Genomic DNA, 26,328 nt, shown 5'->3' with positions numbered 1-26,328 from the left:
ACAGTTCAGAATGTATTTTGTACATTATTGTTGGTATAAATACCTTCAGGTGTAAAGCTCGAAAGAATGTGGGATTCACAACACATGTTCCTGGCCTTAATTAATGTTAATTTTAGAGTAATTGCATTGAATCAGCTAGTTCAGTTCCAAGTTGTGGCACAAAATTGATGAGAATAATCAGAGTACTAGAAGATCTTGGAGAAGAAGTGGACTTGAAGTTATGGACTTTCTGCAGTGTGCAGTGTAATGAGAGAAATTACTCGTGCATTCATACCATTTAGTTTAAAGGGATAGATGGGCAGTGAAGAGCTGGGGAGATAATGGGATGGTGCTGAATCTGTATTAGAGATATCTGTGTTTATCTGACTCCACAACTGGGTGATGATTTTTGTCTTAGAAGACTTACATTTTACTTACGTGTTTGTATTAACAAACTTACCTGCTCTATGCAGCAACTCACACAGAAATCATCAGGCAAGGTTTGTCCTGCAGAGCAACTTGTGTACATCCAAATGGGCTCAACTGGCAGATAGCCTGTATGCAATGGTAGTATCTGCAAATAAGATTCATGACTTCTTCTCTCTGTCCTTCAGGGAACAACCCATCTTCAGCACCCGAGCTCATGTCTTCCAGATTGACCCAAACACTAAGAAGAACTGGGTTCCCACCAGCAAGCATGCTGTTACTGTGTCCTACTTCTATGACAGCACAAGAAATGTCTATAGGATAATTAGTTTGGATGGCTCAAAGGTAAATTTCATTTCAGAAAACCTAGGTGTCTGAAATATTTTTGTTACTATTTTCTAGTTTGATGTTCTTCATGTTCAGTATGTTCTTCACATCAGATGTTTGTATCATTATCTGACCAACAGATTACTGCTGTTTTAACATGGTAACATTGCCTCATTATATGTTTTAAATGTTTATTCATAAATTCTGTTTTCCATGGGGTTGTATTGACATCAATAGCTATGGCTGAATTGATGACCTGTTCCTTGGTTAATGCTATGAGAAGGGTAAAAAGACAGAAAATTGTACGAAAAGTATAAGTAGGGTTACAGCAAGTTGTTTTCATTTCTGTACTCAGTCATTTATCAATATAATTAACTTCAGTATTATGAAGGACATCTGTTCAGTGGCCATAATCACTTAATAAATCCTTTGTTATGTAATCTTCCAATTTTTGCTGTGGAGAATACAAGGATTGCCTCCTAATAAAGCCTGCCTAATAAATGGTAAGCTTTTATCTAGACTTGGTTTGGTTTTAATGGATTTTTTTTTGTGATTTTTTTGTTTGGTTGGTTTGGTTTTTTTTTTCTCTTTTTAACTAGAAAGGATATTTTGCTGAGCTGCTGCTGCTATTGTAAAACATGTTGTCTAAAAAATTAATTTGATGTGCAGAAAATCCTTGACTGTTTCTACCCACATAACTATAATAACAGTAACTTTGATAACAGTAACTTTGCAAACAGTGTAACAGAAAACTCTACACTGAGGGCATTAAAGATATATGGACTGTAATCAAAAGTTGTGATCCTTTCCAGAGACTTTCAATTTGAAGCTTTTGAAAATCTATCCAGTCACAATGATTGGAAATGAAGAAGTCTCTTAAAAGCATGGTGCTATTCACAGACATTTTATGAATACTTATTGATAGCTGAAAATTGTTAACCTGCATTTTTTGAAAATACCCCAAATATTGCTATTTTAAATATAAAAGGAGATTTTCTATTACAAAGAAGTATATAGAAGTTGATGCCATAGTCAAAAATCTCTGCTTCATAAGGCTGAGACTGGTATCAGAGCCTAATATATATTTTCCAGTTTTAAATCTTACTTTGTTTTTTTCCTTCTCAGCCTTCCTTCAAATGATCCAGTTAGTTCTGTCAAATAATTAAAACACATTTTGAGTCAGTTTTTATGAATAAAGACACTGGGATTGGAGCTAGATGATGTATGAAATCAAGACTACCAGCTATAAAATATAGTGCTTTAACTGATCCGGAGAATATACAAAATCCTTCTGTCCTTCTGACATCCACTGGGGTTCCTCTGCCTTCATCCAAATGCTGCAACTCCTGCTGAGTACCTGGTGAATTAAGTTGTCAAATAGTTGTTCATCTATTTAGTTGTTCTTTTGTCTACTGCAGCATTCCCCTTACATCCAGTACTAATGGTAAAATATATTGATAATGCAGTTCATCACTTTTATTTACACTGTGAGTGCTGCCATTCTAATAATGACTTCATCCAAGTCTTAGATGAAGATCTAGAATCCCAGTCATGGTTAAGAGAGTCCAATATTTCAGGTATTCAGAATACTGCTCTGAAACATATGCAGGTGAACAGCAGAGGGACACATGGAAGAATTTTAAGTGGGTTTCCAGCATAATTCCCAGAGAGGTCTTTTACTTTTACCTAAAATTCCACACTTTTTTTTTTTTTTCAGCATGTCTGTTTATATACAATATTTTATGTGCATAGAGTTAAATGAAAATATAAAGTATTTTTGAGAGCACCCAGAGAGAGTCTTTGCTGTATGGCATATAGCTGCATGTCAGTAACACTGCTGACAATACACATGTTGCCAGTGGCCAAAACCTCTTGTTCGACCCTACTGGTTTTGAAGCTATTGTGCCCCTCCCTCAGAGGGGATAAATCCAGCCAGGTTTTATTGTGTACATGGGTATTGGTGGGGTGTACAGCATTGTTTGAGTTTGTATGGTGGAGCTCAGTTTGTATGATGTGCTCAGTTCTAAGGTGCTGAGCAGCAAGCCACTACGTTAAGGCAGCTCACATGTGTATTCACCTGGACTGCAGCAAAGAATGTTGGAGAGAGGTATACTTTAGATTTGAGTAGTAATCCTACTTCTGTCCCACACCTTCCTATCCCTTTAGGTTGGTGTATTTCAGAAATATTGCTGGATAAAATTTAACTTCTGTACTGATTATCTGAGAGTCATTAAATATTTCTTTTTGGAAACAAATGGACATTTAAAGACATGATCTTGACCCCCCTATTGTGCATTGCAGTTTCCAACCTGAATTTGCTTATGATGTCTTTGTTAATTTTGAAAGAGAGGATTTTCTTCCTTATTTGAGTTCAATTTAGCCAAGACAGATCCGACAGACACAACTTCTGCTTACTTTTAATGCATTTTGTGTAATGTTTTCTGAAGCTACAATCTCCTCTTGAAATATCCTGCACCAGATATGAGGCATGTACCTTATCTTTGACTACAAAAAAAAAGTTTTAGGACCACTGGGTGTTCAGTGTACAGGCTATGTATTTTATAGTCATGCACAATAACTGGAGCCCTGTTGCCCATGGCAGAGAAATCTTGATGCAAGTAATCTGATAGAACTTGAATCTGGTTTCTCTGACCTCTTGAGTAAATATCTTTTATTTGACCTTTTTCTCCTATCAATCCCAGAATCAAGACTTATTTCTTATTTTTTCAAGACTTAAGGCTAGATTTCTTATGTAGTATGGCATGACAACATTTAGCAGTTGTTGCTAAGGCTTTCATTTCTCATTAATTATATATCCGTTTCAGAGTTCCTTTGAAAAATGTGTTTTAGTACTTCTTTCTCCTGGGTGATGGAACAAAGCTTCCACTGTTTCTCCAGTAACAGTACAGGCAGACATCAGTATTATTCCGAGTCCCATTGTCTTTTCCATTTTGTCTCTCACCATCTCTGAGAAAAGGACGGTGATCAAGAATAATGTGGTTCTTGCTGTACTAGTTAACTCTCTGTTTTGTTTTTTTTTACAGATACAAAGTAGGAAAACTTAAAATTTTATAGTCATCTAGAACCAGAGACAGCTCTGGAAAAGAGTAGTTTCCCAGTGTGCAGGTTCCATGAACCTTGCATATATTATTACTTGGTCAAGTCTCCCATCAGTGTTACTGCAGATAATCTTGTTTTAATTACCGTCTTTCTTCAAAGTGACAATCCTTTAAATGCTCAATAAACATTTTAAATAAGACCTGTACCCACAAGTGTTCAGTGATTTTCCTTTGAAGAAGTTAGAAAGTTCTGTGTCTTAAATTATTATTGCCATTAGTTTTTGCACAAGATAAAATTGTATTTGACCATTACTATATATCTTGCAGCTGTTGGGTTTGCAGTCATAAAATGAACAGTTCAGACACATGCCCTATTTTCTCATTGCTAAAATAATATGAAAGGGAAACATGAAAGGTATTTTATAATGCCAAAAAGCCTGGAGATAACTAAAACAGTTTTCTGCAAAAGCTAAATGTCTTCCTGTCAGATTGACTCTGTTCTGTTTTTAAGATCATCTTGTTCATTTATGGAAACAACATTCTTAAAAGTTGATGAAATATTTGACACTTGTTATACTGATAACTCTGCAGTGAAATCTGGATTAGAGGAGGGCAGTTAAAGCAGAACCCATTTGAATGGACAAGACTGGTTTATTTATAAATTTTGATTTAAAAAAATAAATATATTTTTAAGCTAAATATTGGAAGGTTTGGTATATAATTCTTTCCAGAGGTAGCTGACATTGGACTGTATTTGTAGGATGCTCTAGCATTACACTTTTAAATCATAGTTTTGGATATGAGAGACCTAGCATACCAAGGCTTTTAATTTAGAGAAGATGGAAAACCTTGATTTCCTTGTACAATTGATAAATTCAGTTAAAGGGCTTTTTTATTATTTTTTTTTTTAAACACTAGGATTAGAATGTAGTCTTCCCAGTCTTTGGACTAATGCTGTCTACTAAAGTGAAGCCTCTTTATTTTTCTCTCTTGGAAAATAAAGGGAAGGATCACAGCCAACTCTCTCTCTCAACACAATTATTTTTAAAAAGGTTTTTTTCCTACCTTTCTCTCTTGCAAGAAACCAATTTGACAGTCCAGGTAACCCAGACTAAATGCAGACTTCTGTCATAAAAGCTATCCCTTTCTGGACCAGGCACTCAGTTCAGGTTCTTCATGCTGCAGCCTGTCATGTGGTCGGCAGAAGCATTTCTCCCAGGTTTTTGACTGGGTTAAGCTGCAACTAGCTAAGTTGCTGTCACTGAAGGAAATGGCAGCTGTGAAGGCTTTAAACCTGTGTTTTACTTGGAGGTGTTACCTCTCTGGTATTGGATTCTTCTTCTGAACTGAAGAAGTTATATCCATGACATAATATTCATGCTCTGAAATATTTGATGCAAGTTTCAATTAATCAAGCAATGGATGAGCCTGGGCTTAAGCAGACTAGAAGACATAGCTAGAGTTCGAGTTGGGAGGAAGAATCTGTTCTACACAGTCCTTAGGATATTTAATTTCAAGCATGTTACTCTTGACAGCTTCCACAGGAAGTGAGATTAAGCATTAAATGAGTTTGCACAGCTCTGTTCTGGTCTTCCACCTGCTTATTTCAACAGTGGGCTTCCAACCACTAACAGTGCAAAAGAAGACAAGTAGAAAAAGGTTCCAGAGATCTTTTTAGAGAAGTCCTGTCTCACATTCTCTTTGTCCTGTGTGCTACAGACAGCTGTTTTTTAGGTGGTCAGCTGGAGGTGATTGTGCAAGAAGTCTGATGGCTTTATTTGAGCTCCAAACCTTATTCTTAAACAAAGGAGAATAAAGCTTCATGTACTGGTTACTTCACTGAGCAGCTTCTAGATGAAAATCTGACGAATGTCTTTCAGACAGTGCTGGTGATGATTCTCCATTTTCTGGTCACACAGCAAATCCTGTCTGATGAGGCTTCTTGGCTCAAATGTAAGATTTCAGGCATTCCAGAATTTTCAAGGGGTAGTTCCCACTGGTAGGCAAAATTTGTATTTGGAGCAAAGATTATCAGAAAGAATTGGCTATGTTCAGATTTGGTTATCTTCGTTAATGTGAGTATAGTGAGGTTGCCAAAGTCACAAAGAGTTTTGTTAAATTTATCTTCACTGCAGTATCTTTGCTAGTCTTACTACATAGTGCAAAAGAATATATTGTATTGCAACTTCTTTCAATACTCTTCTACCACTTCATCTGAGAATCACTGTATGAACATGGGTGCTGTTTGTGAGCTTGTGACTGTCAGCTTTAATTTTTTAGGCTTGCCCTGTAGAATTCATAGGAAATTTTAATTTGATGGTAGCTGTGCTCCAGTGGTACCCAAATCTCTCAGCAAAAGTAAAGGGTTCAAAGTAAACTCCTTTAAAAAGCTACTTATTTCAATATCCGTCCGTAAATCCATATCATTGGAAATCCATATCATCATCCAGAATCCGTATCATGATTTTGACTTCTAGAGGATCCTGATCTTAGAAGAGCAGTATTTGGTCTCTATGATGTTTCTCAGTGTTCTATTTTTCACTGAGAAAATAGTGTTACATGCTTCACATTTGCACAGTTTGTGTTTCACGTATGTACTCTTTAATGTGACGGAAATGCTGTTGAAATTCACAGTGAAACTTCCGTTGCTTTTAACAGAACCAGCATATCGCCTAGGAAATGCATTTTGTGTTTGTATTATCAGAAGTTACATGCTGTAGGATGATATTCTTGCATCCTGTAGATGTAAGAACAAGAAGCAGAGAAGAAAATTTATTCTGTAGTTTGTATATGACCCTGCTGTTATTAACTTTGCTTGTATGTATGTAAAGGAAACAGATTCTTGTAGAACAGAAATTTAAAAAGAAAATGTGCTCCTTTGTTTTATTGAGTGTTTTTCAGTGCGAATCTCATAACAACAGGGTTGGGGGGAGAGCAGCAGGCAGTTTGAGAGGAGCTGCCTAAGGGGACAAAGAAATACAAGTGTGAGACAAAAAAAGACTTTGATTGTCCTTATATGTGGAAACTTTGAAGGTCTGCTTGCAATTGCAAATTGATGCCTACTCTCTTGCCCAGCTTTTCCTCCTTTTACACAATGTATGCAAAAATATGCCTTTGCAATTTTAGCTGGGTTTGAATTAGAAAACTGTTTCTTAGTTCACAGTGTGTGTCTCATTTAGTGTATTCAGTTAATTGCCTACAATATTGACATTTTCAATTATGAGTTGTCTTTAAAAAAATAAAAACCACAAAGCCCATTTTTAACAATTATTATCTTTTTCAGGCAATAATAAACAGCACCATCACCCCAAACATGACATTTACTAAAACATCCCAGAAGTTTGGCCAGTGGGCAGACAGCAGGGCAAATACGGTCTATGGCTTGGGATTTTCATCTGAACATCACCTTTCAAAAGTGAGTATAACCAGTGGTGACTCTTCAGCTAGTGAAGCTACTGAAGTGTATTCTATTTCTGCTCACTGTATCCTGACTTGGTACTCATTACTGTTGTTATTTAAAAATAATTTACAAAAGAAGTTCTGTATCAATCCGTATAATGTAAAAGCACAAGCATAAGTGATATCTGCAAATTTTCTTATAGCTGATGAAGAAAAGGAGGGAGATTAAAGCCTATTATGCTTTATGTTGTTAATGTTTTCTGATTACTGATTTGTTAGGATTTTCTTTTTTTAAAACTGTAACAGTTTGTTACAGTTTTTTATAATAGAATTTAAAGAAATAAACAATTTAGTGTTTCTTGTGTGTTTAGATCTCCTAGAAAAAAACTGCTGATAGTCTTCAGATGTATTTTTATCTTTTAGGCTACATTCACTTTCACTTTTCTACTATGTAGTGCATCAAATGCAGCCTTAAATTAAAGCTAGTGGGAAATACATTCAGTTGTAAAAGAAAAATACATTTTCTACTGGAATGCAAAAGCTGAAATGTCTGCTAGGGCTGTATGTGCCATATATGAGTTTCTTTTCTAGTCTACTTCTGCAGAAAGGAAATAGACCTCATTCAAAGGAGAGCAGTAATCGCTGTTTCTCAAACTGATGGCATAGATCCTATGTGGGTTTTGCTGCTGCCCTGGTAGATGAGTCTAGGACCCTGTACAAGTGTGAATTTTTTTCAGATGAGGAATTTCAGTTCTGTTTAAGAACTTGTGTATATATTATGCAGAAAATTTTCATATTTGAAATAAAGAAAATATTTGGACACCGAAGCACAATAAGAGAAATACATGTTTCAGGAAGGGATAGTGGTGGCTAGCTGTTTGAAGGAAGAGTGATCAGAGCAGCTCTTTTGAGAAAAAGAGCTTTGTCCCTATCTTTTGTCCCTATCAAAGGATAACCATGGCCTGTCAGAAAACCATTAAAATGAGACCCAGTACAGCTACTTTTTTGGGCAATCATCAAACTTGTAAGATTTCTTCCTTTTATAATCACTTGGTTTTCCTTTCCACAAAGCAACAAAATGCAGGACATTCTGAGTGATTCTGGTATTGCATGTGCATTTGCACACCTATTGTATACCTAGAAGCACTTGCTTACCAGCATGGTAATAAGTTTTCTCAATGTGTCAATGGCTTTAGCATAAATACTGATCTAGTTTACTACTCTTGTAGACCAGCTTGTTTTCTTATTCACAGATGATTCTTTGAAGGCAAAGCATCCTGCTGTAGTCATGCACCCTCTGTTTGCCTGACTTCAAGCTCTACGTTATCCTTGACAGTGAAAATACATTGGGTTTTTTTTATCTGCTTTGTCCTCATCTGTTCTCTTCTCTTGCCCTCCCTCTGTTGCCTTCTTAATTACAGATCTTTCAGTCCTGTTCTTTTCACTGCCCTCAAGCAGATGTCAAGGAATTTAAATATTCCTTTGACATAAAGCTCTATATTGCTGTTGAAAAATTAATCTGAACGGCTACAGTAGACATTTTTTCTTGATTTATTTTTTTGCTAAGCAGTTAGATTGCTGTTTTGTGGAGAATAAGCAAATTTATTAAGAAAAATACAATCACAGACCTTTTCTGAAGATGATGGTGAATCTATGGGTCCTCTTCAGCATACTGTTCCTGTTGTGTTATATCTTAATTATTAAACTCATGTTCATATGAATTGCAATTGCCAATTGTTGCTACTAAAATTCCTAAAGATTAAACTTTTTGTGTTATTTAAAAGTAATAAACATATTGATGGGGAAAGAAAACTTTAGTTTAGAAGCTCTTCAGCTACTGGAGCTGGTAGGTATGTTTGGTTTGGAATAAGAAGACCTGATTTAGGTCTGCCCTGTAACTTTAGAGTTGTCTATAATGTCTATATTCTCTTTCTTGTTTAGTCTCTCCTTCAGATTACTTGTTCTCACTTCTGTGCATCATAGCCAGTTTTACCGTAGTACTCTGACACAGCTAGCACTTTAGAATTTTAAGTGTTTTAAGTTCCCAGGAGCAAAAAGGTCCACAAAAAAGAAGTTGGTCTAGTCTATGACCAATTTTCACAGTTTAATAATACAAATAATCACAGCAGATAAACTATTCTCACATCATTGTCTGCATATCTTATAGTACATTTGACTTTTGTACTATTTGTTTTTTTTTCACATGCCCCTGTCCTTCTAAACTAATTAATAGATTGCAACAATAGCAACCTCTTTTCTGTACAATTATTGTGAATAGGAATTAGTGGAGTAAAACTGTCTGATGGAAAAGTAATGGCACACTAATCAACTTCACATACAAACAGTATAGAGGAAAATTAATTAGACATTTGTTTTGGTTCACTAGGCCTTTCTCAATGTTAGACCATAAATTCATCTCAAGACTACTTCATCAGATGTCAGTGATGCTTGAAAGATACCTATGTTGGAGAATATTCTTATGACCATGATTTGTTAGCAGAGTCCCTCTTGCTGCTCCAATAAGGAAAAACAGAATGTCCTCCTACTTTCAGAAAAAATTGAGACTACTTTCTCATTCAAAATATGTCTATGCTTTTGATAGTTGTTTTTAATAGTTGCTATGCTTTTGATTGTGATGTATTAGAAGAAATATTCCTTTTAGGGTTTGCTGTCCTACCTTCTTGAGTTAACTGACCTTATTTCTTCCATAAAACTTAAAGAATATGGTAAATGGAAAGTCCCAGCATGGATACTGGCAGCAGCCTTATGTAGTCTCCATGCACAATTCTTCATCTTTTCCTTAAAAATGCGGTCTTTCGGAAAACTTCTCCTTTCATGCCATGAGACTTCATCTTTATTATTCAGAAATTTTATCAAGAGATTGCTATTATCCATTACCTGGCTGTCTCAAAGAATGCTAGAAAATTTGTGAAAATCTCAACCAAATTGGACTTTTATAACTTTCTTATAATGCTGTCTATTGATCGACGATGTTTGTTTTTTTTTAACTTTTTTGTGACTGTCATATTTACAGCCTTTGTCTTCAGCCATTTATTCTAAACCTCAGCATCATATTTGCCATTTAATAATTCTCTGGTCTTAAGGCTGATTTAAATAATAAGTTACCCACTAGATTTTGAGGTGTTGGCACAAGTCTTAAAAATGTATTATCTGGTTCTGGTGATTTGTTGCTAATTTCATCATCTGTTCTGAGACTTTTTTTGATGCTGAATTAAACTTTCAGGAAAAATAAGCTTTCAAATAATGTAACAAATGAAATACAGGATACAAGTGGAGAGAAATTGCATTTCCTCAGATACTAATAGGAAAAGGCTTAAAGACAGTCAGGTTTTAGGTCTTGTGTAGTAAGTGAAGTTCTGATTGAAAATAATTGGTGAGGTTGTGCCACACAAAAGGTAGCCTTTGTACCTTGCATATACATTGAGTGCAAAACAATTCCTTCATATGCTGCTGCCAAAGAGATTTAAAAGCTACTGGAGAAGCTTCTGATATTTTTGCAAAATCATTTTGCTCTTAAGCTGATCATATTTAGATAATGTTCTGTATAAAAGCAGTAGGACACAAAAACAAATAATGTTGTGCAACTTTAGCAATTAGTGTAGTGGAAAGATGAGAGCTGTGAAGCCAATTTTTTTTCAAGCCAGAGAAACCAGGCCCTATTCTTAACTAATTGATTTAACCTTTCAGGTTTAAGAGGGCATATATTTCTAAATTGCTGCTTTGGCTATTTTCTGGAAGAGGTACATATAGCATAAAAATAAAGCCTCGTATGGCAGTCCCATGTGTATTTTCATGATTTAGTGCTCAGTATAGGCAGTTCTAGTTCAATTAACTTGTTCTTTAACTTGATTGATGTCAATGAATGTTCTAGAGATGAACACAGTATTTCCACTGTTGCTTTCCTGATTAACTATTGAAATTACAAATGCAGGCAACATTTGGGAAGAAATCAGTATTGTTTCAGTCATGAAAGAACAAAGTACATTGAAAGCTTTCCAGGCTCATGGTGACCACATTAGGTTTCAGAAGCAGATTATTTGTTGTTTGAGAAGGGTAAAACTTGAATCTGAAAGCAGCTATGCAAGGCAGTTTGTCCCTACTATTTGCCATCTCTGAGGTGAGTTTCTTAAAACTACCAGCAACAGATCATGCTTCATTGCACTGTCATTTTCCTGACATGTGAAGAGTGTGCATTATGCCAGAAAGATATGTCACTATGTAACTCATTTAAATGAGTATCTAATAAGAAGAAAAAATTTTAAATTACTGACAGAATTTGACTTTGTGAAGTGCAAAGTACAGTATTCTGTTCTGCATGTAATGTATTATTTCACGCCTACTCTTTCTCTCTTTTCTTTTTTATATTATTTAAACGTATGTGCCTCAGTTTGCTGAAAAATTTCAGGAGTTCAAAGAAGCTGCTCGAATAGCAAAGGAAAAATCCCATGAAAAGATGGAGCTAACAAGTACACCCTCTCAAGTGAGTCTTATTGCCTGATTCAAGCATCATACTTCTTGTCTGTGCCACTTACTGTATTGTTCCTTACATACATATGTATTACAAATTAAGAAGCAATTTCTCAGCTACTATGAATCTTCTCACCAGTCAGTAAGAGTATCAAGAAGTCTTAAAAATACATTTAGCATATACTGCGTACAAGTCAAAGGCACTGGCTTTAGAATAAAATTGGGTGCTTTTTTATTCCTTTTCCTTTATTTCAGCTTCCGCAAGAAAATGAATAAACATGGTTATGTAAATGAACTATACTAAGCACTTGTACTTGTACTATTTCCTATTGTATCCACAAAACTTCTGGTGGTGCACTGTAAATAACTTTTATAGAATGATCATTGCACCTGAAATACAAGTTGAAACAGAAAACTACTTATTTTCTACTGTGTATTTTTCTCTTGTGAGATGTGTTGACAAATGAAAATAGATTCACAGGCTGGTTCTGGGGTTTTATTACAGTTAGCCATGATGTACAGGAAGAGTTTATAAAAGTTTGTAAAGAGTTTTGTACCTCACAATATGAATTGAGTTAATCTAGGCACAAGTCACTTATTATATTCACATTTACATTAGTTATGGCTAAAATTTATTATGAATATTTTGAATTTGCTTTGAAAAAATAAATTCCTTAAGGTTTTTATTCCCCATCTCTCCTGTATTCCCCCTGCCTGAGATTTTTGACTCAGTTAGCTGTTTGCTTTTGTTAAGCAGTAGTGAAGACAAAGGCAATTCCTTCTCTTGGAGAATGCAACAACTTTAAAACTACATCAGGGATTCTTGAGTTGAGTGAACCTTTTTTCTGGGGAGTCTTTTTTCATTGAATCAGTGTATCTTCAGTGTTTTTTACTGTAATAGGCTCCTTCTCTTTCATGGAGTAAGGATGGCAGGCGTTTTGTAGCATGCTGCACGAATAGTTTTTTTTGCTACCAGAAATCTAAATCTGGTGTCCTATCAAGAGAAATCAGTGGAAATCAGAACATACACAATGAACAAGCCTTGTGTTGTTTCCCCAGTAGGCATTTTGCCCAAACACTAGGCTGGCTCTTGCTGTTAATGGGAAACTGCTCCACTGAAATGGAAAAAAATATAAGGCAGGGACTTTTATGAGTTTACTGTCTCTAAATTTCTGATAAATTCCACCAAGACAATGGGAAGTATGTATTTCAATAGCATACACTTGTCAATAATATACACTTGACTTTAGAAACACTGAAGTGCTTCACCCAGGCCTCTAGTTACTTGATATTATAGGCAAAAAATATTATGCTTCTCCTTTGATACATCAATTAATATTTTGGACTCAGAAGTTAAATCTGACACTGTCTCATGTAGTGACTCATTACATGGTTTGGACATAAATTTGAGCTATTCACTCAGAGAGAAGATGCTTTTGTCTTGCAGCTCATCAGGGTTAAAACTTTCTCTTAAAGTGTGTGAGCTATTAATGTTCACTTTCCTGTACAGAGTTCTTTTTACATTTGAAACCTAGCATTTTTTACTGTAGGCAGTTACAGAAATGTTACTCTGAATGATTCTATAATGCCTGTTGAGGGCTGCAATTTCATTATGGCACACTTAAGAATAATTTCCTTTTCAGTCCTTACTTTTCTTCTCTTGGCTTTTCACTGTGTTGATAAGGTAGTGTATTATTCTGAGTAATGCAGTTAGTGCAAGTGCTGATACATGAACATTGTAGTCTTCACATACTAGTTCCCTAGAGAGAAGGGAATGAAATCAAGAACTTAAGAGTTTAAAACAGGTAGAAGCAGTGGCATCATGGCAAACTCCAGCACTTCTATGGTACTGGGCTCATTTAGTTGGATTTATGACTGGCAGGAGGATGGGTACTTGGTACTAGGGAGGGAAGGTGGGATTTGAAAGATCACCTGCTCTCATTTTTATCATCTGCTAAAAGGAGGCTGCAAGGCAAACAATTTAGTTGTTATCTTTCTGAATAATTTTATAGCTCTTCTTTCCCTTTTGCATAGTGATCCATTGCAGAGGGGGAGAGTGAAAGAGGGAGATATTTTTAGTGGTCGGTAAACACTTTGCAAGGAACCTGGCTTTTTTAATGGAACTTTGACAGCATTGACAGGAAAGACATTGGGAGGTATATGAACTCTCTCAGGGTAACTCTTATCTAGAACAGTCAGTCCCTCTGCAGTCTTGGACATGCAGATATCTTTCTGTGTTAAATTAATAATAAATAGGAAAATACTGCATATTGAAACTGGAAAATATGCGCATCAAACTTAAAACTTAAATTGAATGTTTTATTTCTCTTGGTACAGCTTTAAAAAATTGTTATTTACCAGTTAATTCAAGTACTCTATATGGTACATTTCTCACTGTCTCTACTACAGAATTCTTAAAGTAAAAGTGCACTTTTCTGCCTCAGTATACCCTTACAGATTGAATCTTTATGAAATATCTCTACAACTAATGTAACAAAACACTGCACAAACATTGCTGTTCATTATTGTTTGATGCAAGCCAGAAAGTACCTCTGTTACATGTGAGTTTCAGTTCTGAATGCTGTGCAAAAACTTGGGAAATACAGAGAAATAGAAATTAAGAGATAACAGCAAGAATATCTCAGAAACTGGGTGTGTATTTGTAGTTCAAATACTTAGCAGACTCAGCCACGTTAAAACTTCAGAGAAATTTTGCCTAAAGTCCACAGAAGATGACAGAAAATAGGTTGATTCTGTCAGGTGTTATGTGCTTTAGCAAAGTGTTGCTCCTATAAAGTGCCTCAATGGACAGGAAGTAGAAATTCTGCGGGGTTTTTTTATATTTTGTTTCATTTGATGGAATATGTTCTTCTGATTTTTTTTTAAGTGTGTGTTAAACACATGGTAGAAAACCATAAATTGCTTAATTTGCAGTTATTTAATAGCAGGAGTTCCTTTTCCCCTAAGCAATGCTGCTGCTAATTTTAAACTTTTCTTTCTCCTTGTTCTCCACCTGTCTACCAGCAGGCTTTACTTTAATTTTCCATAATATCAGATAATAGATAAAATCACCATTTACCTTAACTATAAAGGGAACTTAACTTGTTCAGAGAAATGCAGTGGCCTGGACCACCAAATTAGAAGAGAGATGCTGCTTTGTTATGCATAAGTCCCATTGAGTGCACTGGGCTTTCTTAAGATGAAGAGAAACACATTGTTTCTATCAGAGAACCTGTGCTTTAAAGCCACCTGTATGAAGACAGATTCATATAATAGTACACAATTTGTCTGTATTTGGTATGTCTGAAGGCTTTTGTCTACAAAGACGTTGTCTATTTCAGGACTTCTAAGTCCACCTATGCACATAGCTGTACCATCTGGTGTCCATTTAACTGAGCCTTAAGTAATAAAAACTTGCAGTACTCTTAGCATGTTTATATAAAACTGAAATACTCCCCTGCTCTGCCACCTCCTATTTCCCAGATTCATCATTTTGCTCTTGCCATAAACTCATAGATCTTGCAGTGGCAAGCCACCTATTGTCCATTCTAAGTTACAAGCTTCCCTGTGTGCTTACACTTAGATATGGAGTTCACTGAGCTGCATTAAACAGTAGCCTGACAATTGTGTCCACCTACCCACACCCCTTTTTTTAATTAAAAGTAACTTTAATTAGGTATAAGTACAGAACCAAATAGAGCAGTTTGTACAGTTTCCAGTTGCACCCCATCAGTCTTGAGAGGTTTCACCCCAATCAGTTAGCATCTGAACATCAGTTCTTTTTTTCTAATGACTGTACTCTGATAGTTTTGTTGTTTGTTTGTTGTTTTTTTTTTTCTTTTTCTTTTTTTACCCTGGTCATTTAAGACCTTTTTTGGTTTCTGAAATTGTGTATAGGGAGGAGTAATTTAGTCACAATAGTCTTGGCTGTGATTCTGAGCCACTCCTATACAAATTATTAGGAATAACTATTGCCTGAAAAGTTTTACAATCACATAATTAATTATTAGTGCAAGAAATTGTTGGTTTTGGCAAAATGCTCCTGGTTTATAATTTTATGGTCTTTTTCTCTGCAGAAGTACAAAATTTACTTGTGAGGTTGTGAAAAAGATCACTTTCTGGGATGTTACATGAATTTGTGCAACAAATATTGTGGCAAATATTTCATACATGTTAGGGTGGCAGTAGCTTGCAGACTTATGTCATTGCAGCAGTGCAGAGAAGCACTGTGAAGAATAGCTGTGCCAGGGAGGAGTATGGAATCCTTACTGAGATGACAGTGTAATAGTCAACAATGAAACATGCTGGACTTGTTTGTTTCTGATTTTAGAAACACTGACCTCTCCTTTTTTTTCCGGTTCCTTATTGTTATCAGTAAAAGGTGGTTTTGTCTGTGCTGTAATGTCTGCTGGTTTTACTTTAAGGACTCTTCTTTTACTCTAAGGACTTTTATAAGTGCATGTGTGGGGTTTTTTTAGGGTTTTGAACTTTAAGGTGTCTTTTGATGAATACCGCGCTATTATGTCTAGTTCAAATACGAAATAGGCAATGTCATTCCCAATGTTGTAAAATCTGGAGTGGATATGTGAAGTTATAATGGTATGCAATAAAAGCTTCATTACAGATGCACGTCTCACAAAAATGTTTTTAAAATACTTTTAACTCCTCTAATTAATATAAAACGGGAACATATTATTTGTAAACATTTGTGAAAAATCTTTTCAGTGTAAGTGGCTTTTTCTATTATATTTGGTGCTTTGTTCAGAGTCAGCTCCATTAGAACTGCCTGCGAATAATACCTATTAGTCAGGGCTACTTGTGAATGTGTGAAAGCACTGATTAACCTGTACTTTTTGTGGAAGAGAAACGCACTGATGTTTCTTTTGTTCATGAATTTGAAGGCCGTGGTCCTTTAGCTCTTACATAGACTGGGATGTTTTTCTGCCTTAACTTTTGTTACTTGGATTTCATTCATATTAGAAGTCTGTGGAAGTACTTTACTGAAAAATAAGCCTGGACAGAGCTTGAATTTTTTTTTTCATCTGTTAAAATAATTTTTGTGCCTTCACATTTAAAACATTTTAATAAGTAGATTCTGATTTTATATATCTAGTAGTAGCATTGCAGGAATTTTATCTTAAAGCTACAAGCTATTCAGATATTTTAGAATTTAGACAGATTTAGTGGTATGTAATTTTTTAGAACATATAATGTCGTTTGAGAAGAAGAAAAAAATAAAAGAAAACCTTTTAGATCCAGAAAGCATTTCATTTATTGTCAATGGAAACTGTCTATCCTATTGGATGATGATAATAATAAAAATAATAATAGTAGTAGAAGACAAAACCATGCCATTTGTATAGAATAATTTATTTGCCTCTTTATATTGTCAACTCTTTTTCATACTTAAATGGACACACAGGCATACATGCTGGTGTGATGAAGGGTAATGAAAACCACAGCAGTGCCTTCTGCTGGGAGGCAACCATTAAGTTCTTCAGGTGTCCCAACTGCATAGCCATGGCTATGTGTACACCTGTGTGTAGCTGGAGTATTCTCCTTCCCAGATAGTTCCATGACCAGCAAGAGCTAGGCCAGGCTAGCATGCCAGTAAAAATTTTTGCCTGTACTTTGCTGTACAAGTGGTCTTTAGAAATGGCTCATAGGCAAAATGGGAGTGCACCATAAATAGTCTGTTCACTTTGGTTAATAAACAGCACAAAAGCTGGATTTTGAAACAAATATCAGAATTATTTGTTTCACTGCATTAGAATGTAAAGTATGAGACGAGTTCTGAGTGTCACCCAGCATGTATCAGAATGAGGATGGAATGTAATTCCAGGTGGGAGAGGTCTGTAATAAGTGGAAGGTTGGATCTTGCAAAGAATTCATAGGCCACTTGTGTTTTGTACAAGAAAATGTGAATCTTTTGGCAATATACTTCTACATTAAATATGCATGATGAAATGTGACCATGAGGGATGCTGAAAATCTGAATGTTATATTAATACTAGCTAAACTTTGTGTATTGTTTAAGAATGGATGTTAATGCTTTTATGTACATAGTCTTTCTGGGCAGATCAGTTTGTAATTTTAATGTGTTGTTTGTTCACTTAAGGAATCAGCTGGAGGGGATATTCAATCTCCTTTAACTCCGGAAAGCATTAACGGGACAGATGATGAGCGAGCGATGCCAGAAGTGACGCAGAACTCAGAACCAAGGGCTGAACCAACACAGAACGCATTGCCATTTACCCATAGGTACAGATTCCATTCCCACATCCTGATTAAGTGATACATATCTCCTTCCTTGTTAAAGGGACCTTCTCCCATGTTGTTTGGGGAAACAAAGCAAACACACCTCTCACCCCAAAAATGGACTCGCTTTTGGATTTGTAGTATGTTTTCTAATTAAAAAAAAAAAAAGAAAAGAAAAAAAGGAGAAAAATCTCTTGGAATAAGATTTGGGGGAACATTATAGTTTAATCAGCCCTTGAAGACTGGTTAGTGTAGGTGTCCCTTTAACAGGAATCAATATTTCAGTGTCTGAACTCTTAGTAAAATTACCTGCTTCGTAGAATATTCCAATTACATTATTTTTATACACATTCTTTAAATGGCTGGTGGGACTGGATGTCAACCTTTCATTGACAATTTCTTGGAAGAAAAGGCACTCTTAAAGCATTTTTGGATTATGAAGTTTAAAGCAGGGTTTAATTGAACAGTTCTCTGATAACTGTAAAATTTGTCAACTTTTTTTCAAAATACGAGAGAAGTTCAGCTCTGTTTCAAGCTGAATTTTAGTTTTTTGCACTAGGGATGCTGTGCTCTGTTCTTTGAGAAAGGTAGGACTTCTTATTTAATTATACAAGTGATGAGTTACAATGGATATATCTTGCCTATTAGAAGTAATTGTAAAGGAATCACTCTCAATAAAGCACATAATTTATTGGGACCATGAAGAGTAAGTGAAACATTTAATAAAGTTAGAACATAGCTAGAAATACTAGATTTATTTTTTAAACATTGTGTAATTCAACCTAAGTAGAGTTTAAGAGGTCTTGATCTAATTTTGGGGAATATTGACACTTTAGATATGTAGTGCAATTCAAAGTGAGCACAAGTGAAACCAAAATTGTGCAGAACATCTCCATTTTTGTAAGAGAAAATACTGTAAAACTGGAAAAAAGTAATATGCATTTTTCAAATTAGAAAAACACTCTTAACACTATTTTTTTAAACAGAATGATTCTGTTTATTTTTATACTGTCACTAGTGCATGTATTATATGTTTCAGAAGAAATGGTGCATTGTGAGAATGCTACTATGTGCATGGTGAAGGAGTATTACAAATGTTGCAGATCTATCTGTGTTCTGTAACAAGTTTCTTTAAACCGTTTGAGTATCGAAACTTTCTATAAATACATTTTGTGAAAGGGAGTTGTGATGAAGTCAACACATGATTTGTGTGGTTTATTCTTTAAAAAAAATGATAGCTTGAAGATGTCCCCTCTGGTTCTGCATATGTAAATATGATTTCTGGTATGCCAGTGTAGTAACTAAGTTTGCTCTCCATTGAGCATTACTGAAGACACATTTGAAACCCTGTTGTCATTTTCAATGATGTAGAATAGAGTTTACAAAACTTCTATATGCATTGGATTTTTCTACCTACTTAATGTATGCAGTGTGAGTGCTTAGTTTTAGGTTTTTGTCCTGTTAGATATCAGTAGCTAGAATTAATCTTTCAAGAATAACTCTGCATTTTGAGGTTTACTTCTTGTTCATTCTCAAAAGACCTGTGTTTTGTCTTGCTAATGATAGCTTCAAGTTTGTTAATGAGCTATTACTGAAGAAAACTCAAGTTTATAAACCTCTTTGAAATAAAGTAAATTTTGGAATAGGTAAGGATTTTATTATAAATAAATAAGTATTATTTATTTATTATAAATAAATAAAGATGCATGAAACACATGCACCAAGGAGATGGGAAGTGAAGCCTTCAGGACTATGTTAATCCTGGTTAAATGGGCATGTTTTTGTAGAGGGTTTTCATAATAATAAACTGGCAACTAGGTAGACACACCTAGCTGCTTGTCATGTCTAAAAGGGTCCTGCTCTCTGCAAGCAGTCTCCTTGCCCTGATATAGAAGGAAAAAAACAATTAAAACCTTATGTCCCAATTACTGGGGATTCCCTGGACTTCTCATGTGTCAGGAGTACAGAAAAGATCTGTGCTTCCCCTCGTTCCCTGCCTTTCTGATGCTTTGGTGTGTATGTGGCACTCCATGTGTGATGGAGAAAAATTGCTGAACTGAGCCCTTTCCTTGTGCACCCTGGTAACTTCTGCTGATCCTGAGCCTTTTTCTTCTGCATCCTACATTCCAGCAAAGGTAAAGTTTAGTCAGCACTTCTGGGTGAGGAAGGTAATGCTTCAAGGGCATTTGAGTGTTGTCTTGCTTGTGGCATTTCTTTTCACTTATTTACCATTAGTTCAGAAACTGCTGATCAATCTCTAGGTGCCTTTCAGAAGAAAAGACATTTTGGATTTCCCTGCAATGAGTTTGGCTGTAGGGCCCATAAGGGTCACCCAGGCTGGTTTACACTGCACTGAAATAACACTACCATAGCAAGTTCTCTAATTCAATAAATAAGAAAGCTCCATACTGCTCGGCATGAACACTAGGTACTTATTGTGTGAAGAATGAAAAGGTGTGGTCCTCAGTGTGTGTTGGTGCACACAGAAGCAGGTGTGCAGCATAGAAGGAGCCCATGCAGTCATGGGGCAAGTGTTGTGGCTTCATGTACAGGATAAGGTGAGCAGCTCTGTGTGGCAGCAGTGGCTGGCCAGGTGAGAGCTGTGGCTGCCAAGGGGGTTGTCAGGCACAGCATAGCCAGGTGCCTCTGCAGCAGAGGAGAGGGAGAACTAAAGTTTTAAAGGGGGCTACTGTCAAAACACTGATTCAAGTAAGGGATTTCATATCCTTTTATGAACTGGAAGTCTGAGAGGAGTGGAAAAGGTCAGAAATTACAGGTGTGAAGGTCGTGCTTTAGTTTATATCCTACTGTTTGTCATTTTTAATCTGCACACCCAAAAAATGTTCAGTTGGATTTTGTTATAAGATGTCTTTGCAGGCTAAATATGTTTTCTTCTGCCCTTTAGGTCTTAGCGTAAGTAGCTGAGGTCTTTTATTTCAGCAGCATACATGTAGACTACTTTTGTATTTATAGTTATTTTCTGACCCCAAAAATCAGCATTACTCGAGTCACTTGAGTTTTACTAGAACTCAAGTGTCTTATTATTTCAGTAAGGAGTTGTAAGAATTGAAATTAATATTCTCCAGAATATGTCTAAAATTCCATTAATATCCCTTGAACATTACAGTGCTGAAGTCTAGCTGCTTCAATTTAATTATCTTCTATAAAGTCCTAATGCTCTTCACAAGCAGTGTAACTCAGATCAGCTGCTTGAGAAATAAGTGTACTAAACAGTTAAAAGTCTTGCACCAAAGATAAACTCTTGTAATTAAGTATCTTGTCCTTTTTAAGCTATGTATGATGGTTAGTGTTGAACAATGAGGTAATATTACTGTGAACTCCTGCATCCTAGACTATACTATAGACTGAGCACTGCTGTCATGGGTAAATGTTGCCAGAATAAATGAAGTAAAATATAGCCTAAGGAATGGCATGTGACACTGATCAGTCCTTTTCTGAGCAACAGCTAGTCCAAGAAGACTTTTTTTCTAGCAGAATCTAGGTAATCAAATCTAACACTTTATTTAAGAATGAAAAATATACATATTTTTGTTCTATGTACATATTTCTGTTCCTAAGTAAAATTTAGTTTCCTCAGATATATTTGCTGTTTAAAAATATTTTCCACATTCTTCAATTTGTGATTTTTTTTTGTCTTTCTCTCCAACTGAAAACTGTTGATTATAAAGTGTGATTTGGAAAGAAAAAGTTGTTAAAAATTTTTTACTACTACAGATGTGACTGACTTTTGAAGTTTTCACATGACCAGGAATTGTCTACTATGCATCATGAGGATTAAAACTTTTATTAAACTATTCAGTTTTAATACTTGAATTATATTCTAAGGCTGAATAGTGTATCTGGTGAACTTTGCAAGTGCTGCTTTTGATAACTGTTGAACTTGCTGTTTCACTGTTGAAGAAAATACATTTGCTTATAACAAGCTTTATTCAATTTTTGACACCTTAAGAAGCTGATAAAACACATTTTCAGAATGAAAATATAAGAGGATTCTTCTGGGACAAACTTTGAAAGTCTTCAATTTCTTGTCAACCATGACTTGTACCTGTTACTTCATTTTATTTTGTAATACCCAAACTTGGAATTTCTATTGCATAATGTTTTGATCAGACAGTATATAAAGTGCGTGTTTGTTACTTGTTAGTTAAAACTCCTGGTTTTGTATTCAAATTTTTAATAGGGAATTTTGACTCATTGCCTTAGTGAAAATGGACTTAATTCAAATGATGCCTATAAATTAGATATGTTATTGTCTAGATATATTACCATTTAATAATGCTGCATGTAAATCCAATGCTGTACAACAAAGAAAAACCAAAAAGTCTTTCTGCTAGGTCATACTCTTTCTCTGAGTTTTCATTAAAAGTTGTATATAGAAATCTCTTCAGTAGATTTTTTCACTGTATGTATTAAAACTACTCACTTCTACAAGCTTAAATATTGTTATTGTGTTAAGAGTACAGGTACTTTGTGAATCAGGCAGTACTGTTAACTTGGCTTTGAGGAAAATCTTTGAGTTGAAAATTATTGGGATGTTTTGTAATTTGCATTTAAACTGAAATCCTAGTGTTTGGATGTTTATTATAGAATTATGCTTCCTTACCAAGTAATCTTGGGGTGCATATGGCTTTATAAAAAATTATTTGGTTTGAATGTTATTTAATCTGATCAGAGGATAATTTATTGTTGTGAGGAAGCTCACATGTTCTCTAATCAAAGCTCCTGCTCAAAGAACAACTATGACATGAGATCAAGCTGCTGTAAACTTTATCCGCTTGAGTTTTGAAAGCTTTCTGGAATGGAAAAGGGTAAAATCAGGCTTTTTTTGAAAGGTTTCTGTATAACACAGAAGGCAGTAACTTCTTCACATTGCACAGTACTATAGTGAACTGTGACATTTTAGGTCACACTAGAGGAATTCTGCAAAACTCAGTTGAACAAGATTATTATTTCTTGTGTCACATTCAGAGAAGAAACTCAGAGATAGTATGTTTCAGTGGTCAGTGTAAGCAAAGAACTGCTACACTTAGAGGTAGATCTGCTTGCCCTCAACCATCATTTTTTGATGTTGTGAAGGTCAGCTGTACTGTTCTTCCAGGCTCTTGTGCTCCACTGGCATGAGCCCGGTGCTTTCCCCTCCTTCCCTGACCTAATTCATGCTGTTTCCCAAACTCTTGCACTTTTGCCTAAGATTCTGGAATCTAGCTCAAGTAGGGTCACCTTCAAAATAAGAGTTCCTGCTAGGAAATTAGTAATTTGAAAGGAAGGTCTCACATTGTGGTTTGTGTAATTAATTCTTTTTATGTCTGACTTCCCTGATTTTGGCAATTTCTGATGATTTTTTAGGATATCTTTGAAATACATAGTAAACAATTTATATAAGGTATATAAGGTAGAGAGGAAGAATGTCTATGTTGTATGTGTTGCTTAACTTCAAAATTAAGAAACTCTGGAACTAATAGAGCTAATTTTAATAGCTGGGGAAATGGGTGAAAGCAAAAACCTAAAAATAATCTAGTGCTTAAGAGAGTAATTTCACCATCTCCCTTGTGCACCTAGGCATGTTCTTATTTAGGGTATGTGAATTGCTTACTTCCTGAGGTTTATTTAGTGAGAACTCCAAGAGAGTGATGTAAATTATATTAGCTGGGTGTCTGAAATTAGATGATATAAATACTGTCCTCAGGGACAAGAAAGCGTTCTTGAAACATACCTGTCAAGTGCATTCTTAGAGGAGGAATGTAATGCTTATGCAATTTTATATTAAAAAAACCCAAAACAACAAAACAAGCCAAAACCATACTACTTTTACTATTTGATTTTCCCCTTTTAATCACATACATGAGAGAAAAAAACAGTTAAAAGCAAAAGAAAATTATCTTGCTTAAGGAATGAAATTTGTTTTTGAAGTATATCCATTGGGTCCAACCTATTCAAGGATGACATTAAAGATTGTTGGTACTTCAGCAACTGTAAACTTTGGCTTTGTGAACTGGGATATGTGGTACTTAACACTAAATCCGATTCAGTAGGATAAGTGGCTTGGGTTGGATTTTTTGTTACACCCATTATTTAAAAATCATTACTTTTGTTAATATTCTCAAGAATACAATTGTTTGAACTGCATTAGTTCATTTTAGGAGTCTACTCCTAAGCATGAAATCACCTGTTTTTGTCATTTTAGGTAGTAGTGGAGGAGCTGCTCACTTTAGTCTAGATTTTCCAAGTAATTTACTTGAGTAACAAGCTTTTTCTATTGTGCATTTTGATTCCAGAGTGAATATTTGTTTAAATTTGTGAGCAGTGTCTGTGGGATTTGTACATGGTATGATTTGTACATATGTTATTTAAAATCTGATGGATTTTGAGCAGTAAATTTAAACACACCATCATCTTTTCTAAAAGCATAATTAAAGCTAGTTTTAGAGGATCTTATGTAGACAGTTGATGCCTCATGTCTTCTTTACTCCTGCTTCTATTGTTGTTTTTGATTTTGTTTAGTGTCATTGTAGGAAACCTTTCAACCAGTAAGAAGGGATTAGGTATAAGGATTAGGATTAAGGGCACTGGAGCACCTTCTCTATGAAGACAGACTGAGAAAGTTGTGGCTGTTGAACCTGGGGAAGAGGAGGTTGTGTGGGGACCTGATAGCAACCTTACGGTATGGGAAGGAGCCTACAGGGAAGTCAGAGAGGGACTTTTCATCAGGAACTGTAGTGCTAGGACAAGGAATAATTGGTGCAAATTGAATGACATGAAATTAAGTTAGATTTTAGGGGAAAATGTATTTCCTTTGAGTCTGGTGAAGTACTGGAGCTCAGGTTGCCCGAGGAGGTTGGTGTCCCAACTGTGGCTGTGTTCAAACCCAGGTTGGACAAGGCCTTAAGCAGCCTGGTCTAAGGGAAGGTGTCACTGTCCATGGCATGGGGGTTGGGACTAGATGATCTTCAAGGTTTCCTCAAACTCTTAGCATTATGTGATTTTATGATTCTATCAATATCATTTTCTGTGCAAACTGAACTTTCCTGAAGCACCGTGAAGTAGACCAAAGTCCTGTCCATAATATATTAGAGATTTCTTTGGGGTGTCTTTTAATTTTTTTTTTTCAAGTCTGAAAATTGTTGTTAATATCAAAGAAAACAAATACACCAAAGAAATTCTGAAGTCTCAGCATACTATTCTCCAAGAAAAAAACCAAAAAAACTCTGAGAGAAGATAGTCACTGTAGAACCACTTTTCCTTTTAAACTCATCTGTGGAAAGACTTACCACTTTGAAACTACAAATGTAATGCTTTCTTTGCATTGGGAAAGTCACCATTTTTCAGCCTCCCATTAAAGAAACAAAACCAGAAAGCCAATAATACCTGAAGCTGCCAGTGAAGAAAAAGCTAAAACAACCACATAGCTATTGATCTCCTTAGTCTCAATGAGTTTTCCAAAAGTCTTGACCTTGAGAAGAGAAGCCTTTCTAAAAAAGGAAAGATGGGATGTTTTGCAGGACAAACACATTTTTTCACTAAGTCTGATCACTCAAACATCACAGTCTCCTCCTCATTGGCTACGAAAGGAGGTACATGAAAGTGTTTCAAGACCAACATAACTTGAACCACCCATGCTTGTAAATTCAGCCTAGGATTAATTCTTGATGAGAAAGCTGGGGGTTTTCTTTAGAACCTGCAATTTGGACCATTTGTAATGAGACTTTCTTATGGCAGTCTGTTCTGCAGGTAAGAATATCACACAGTTTGCTCCTGTCTGCACACACACATGTTTTGTCTCACCAAAGAGACCTCTTCAGTGCCCCATCTTATGCCCCAGCAGCCACTCAGAACTGTATGTTAGAAAATAAAGACATCTAGTAGCTGTTGTATAGCTGCTTCGTTTCAAGTGCCAGACAGTCCCCTTACCTTTGCCAACACAAAATACAATCCTTACACTACCATCTATATGGGTAGGTAAATGCTAAACAAACATTTCCAGATGTGCTAATTTACTGTTTTCTGTCTCTAAATTGACTCTGTCATTATGATGTGTTTCTGTGAAACACAAGAATAATCTGGTCTTGGGTTTCAGGGTACATACTCCTATCCAAGAATTTATTGGAAAGATTATACAGTCTTAGAGAAAAAAAAATAAAGAGAATTGAAGATTTGTGCAGAGCAGTCTCCATCACTATCGTATTTCAATTCTTGTGTGTTTTACTCATCCCATTGTTCATTTCATGTTAATTTTGTTTTATTTAATAAAATCAGAGACACGCAACTTAAAGTCAGTTGTCATGGAAGAATGCCTCTGTCATATGCGGTAGTGAAGGAAATTCAAATGTAGCTAAAGAGTTCAAAGTCCACAACCTTAAAACATCTTTAAGAA

The 26,328-nt window shown here is 35.5% G+C and overlaps 1 protein-coding gene across 1 annotated transcript in view; it reads left to right on the top strand.

Annotated features, from left to right (window-relative positions):
* The first annotated feature begins 631 nt into the window (after nt 1-631).
* The window catches only part of HOMER1 (homer scaffold protein 1), a 61,448-nt gene continuing 35,751 nt past the window's right edge, over nt 632-26,328 (top strand). Inside the window, exons 1-4 of the mRNA XM_062513211.1 lie at nt 632-750; nt 7,075-7,206; nt 11,599-11,691; nt 17,797-17,939. Of these exons, the coding sequence (XP_062369195.1) occupies nt 7,105-7,206; nt 11,599-11,691; nt 17,797-17,939 (338 nt within the window). The 5' untranslated portion in view covers nt 632-750; nt 7,075-7,104. The remainder of the gene's footprint in view (nt 751-7,074; nt 7,207-11,598; nt 11,692-17,796; nt 17,940-26,328) is intronic.

Source organism: Cinclus cinclus, chromosome Z (assembly GCF_963662255.1).
Source record: "Cinclus cinclus chromosome Z, bCinCin1.1, whole genome shotgun sequence".
Lineage (NCBI taxonomy): Eukaryota > Metazoa > Chordata > Aves > Passeriformes > Cinclidae > Cinclus > Cinclus cinclus.
This window is presented reverse-complemented; position numbering and strand designations above follow the sequence as displayed.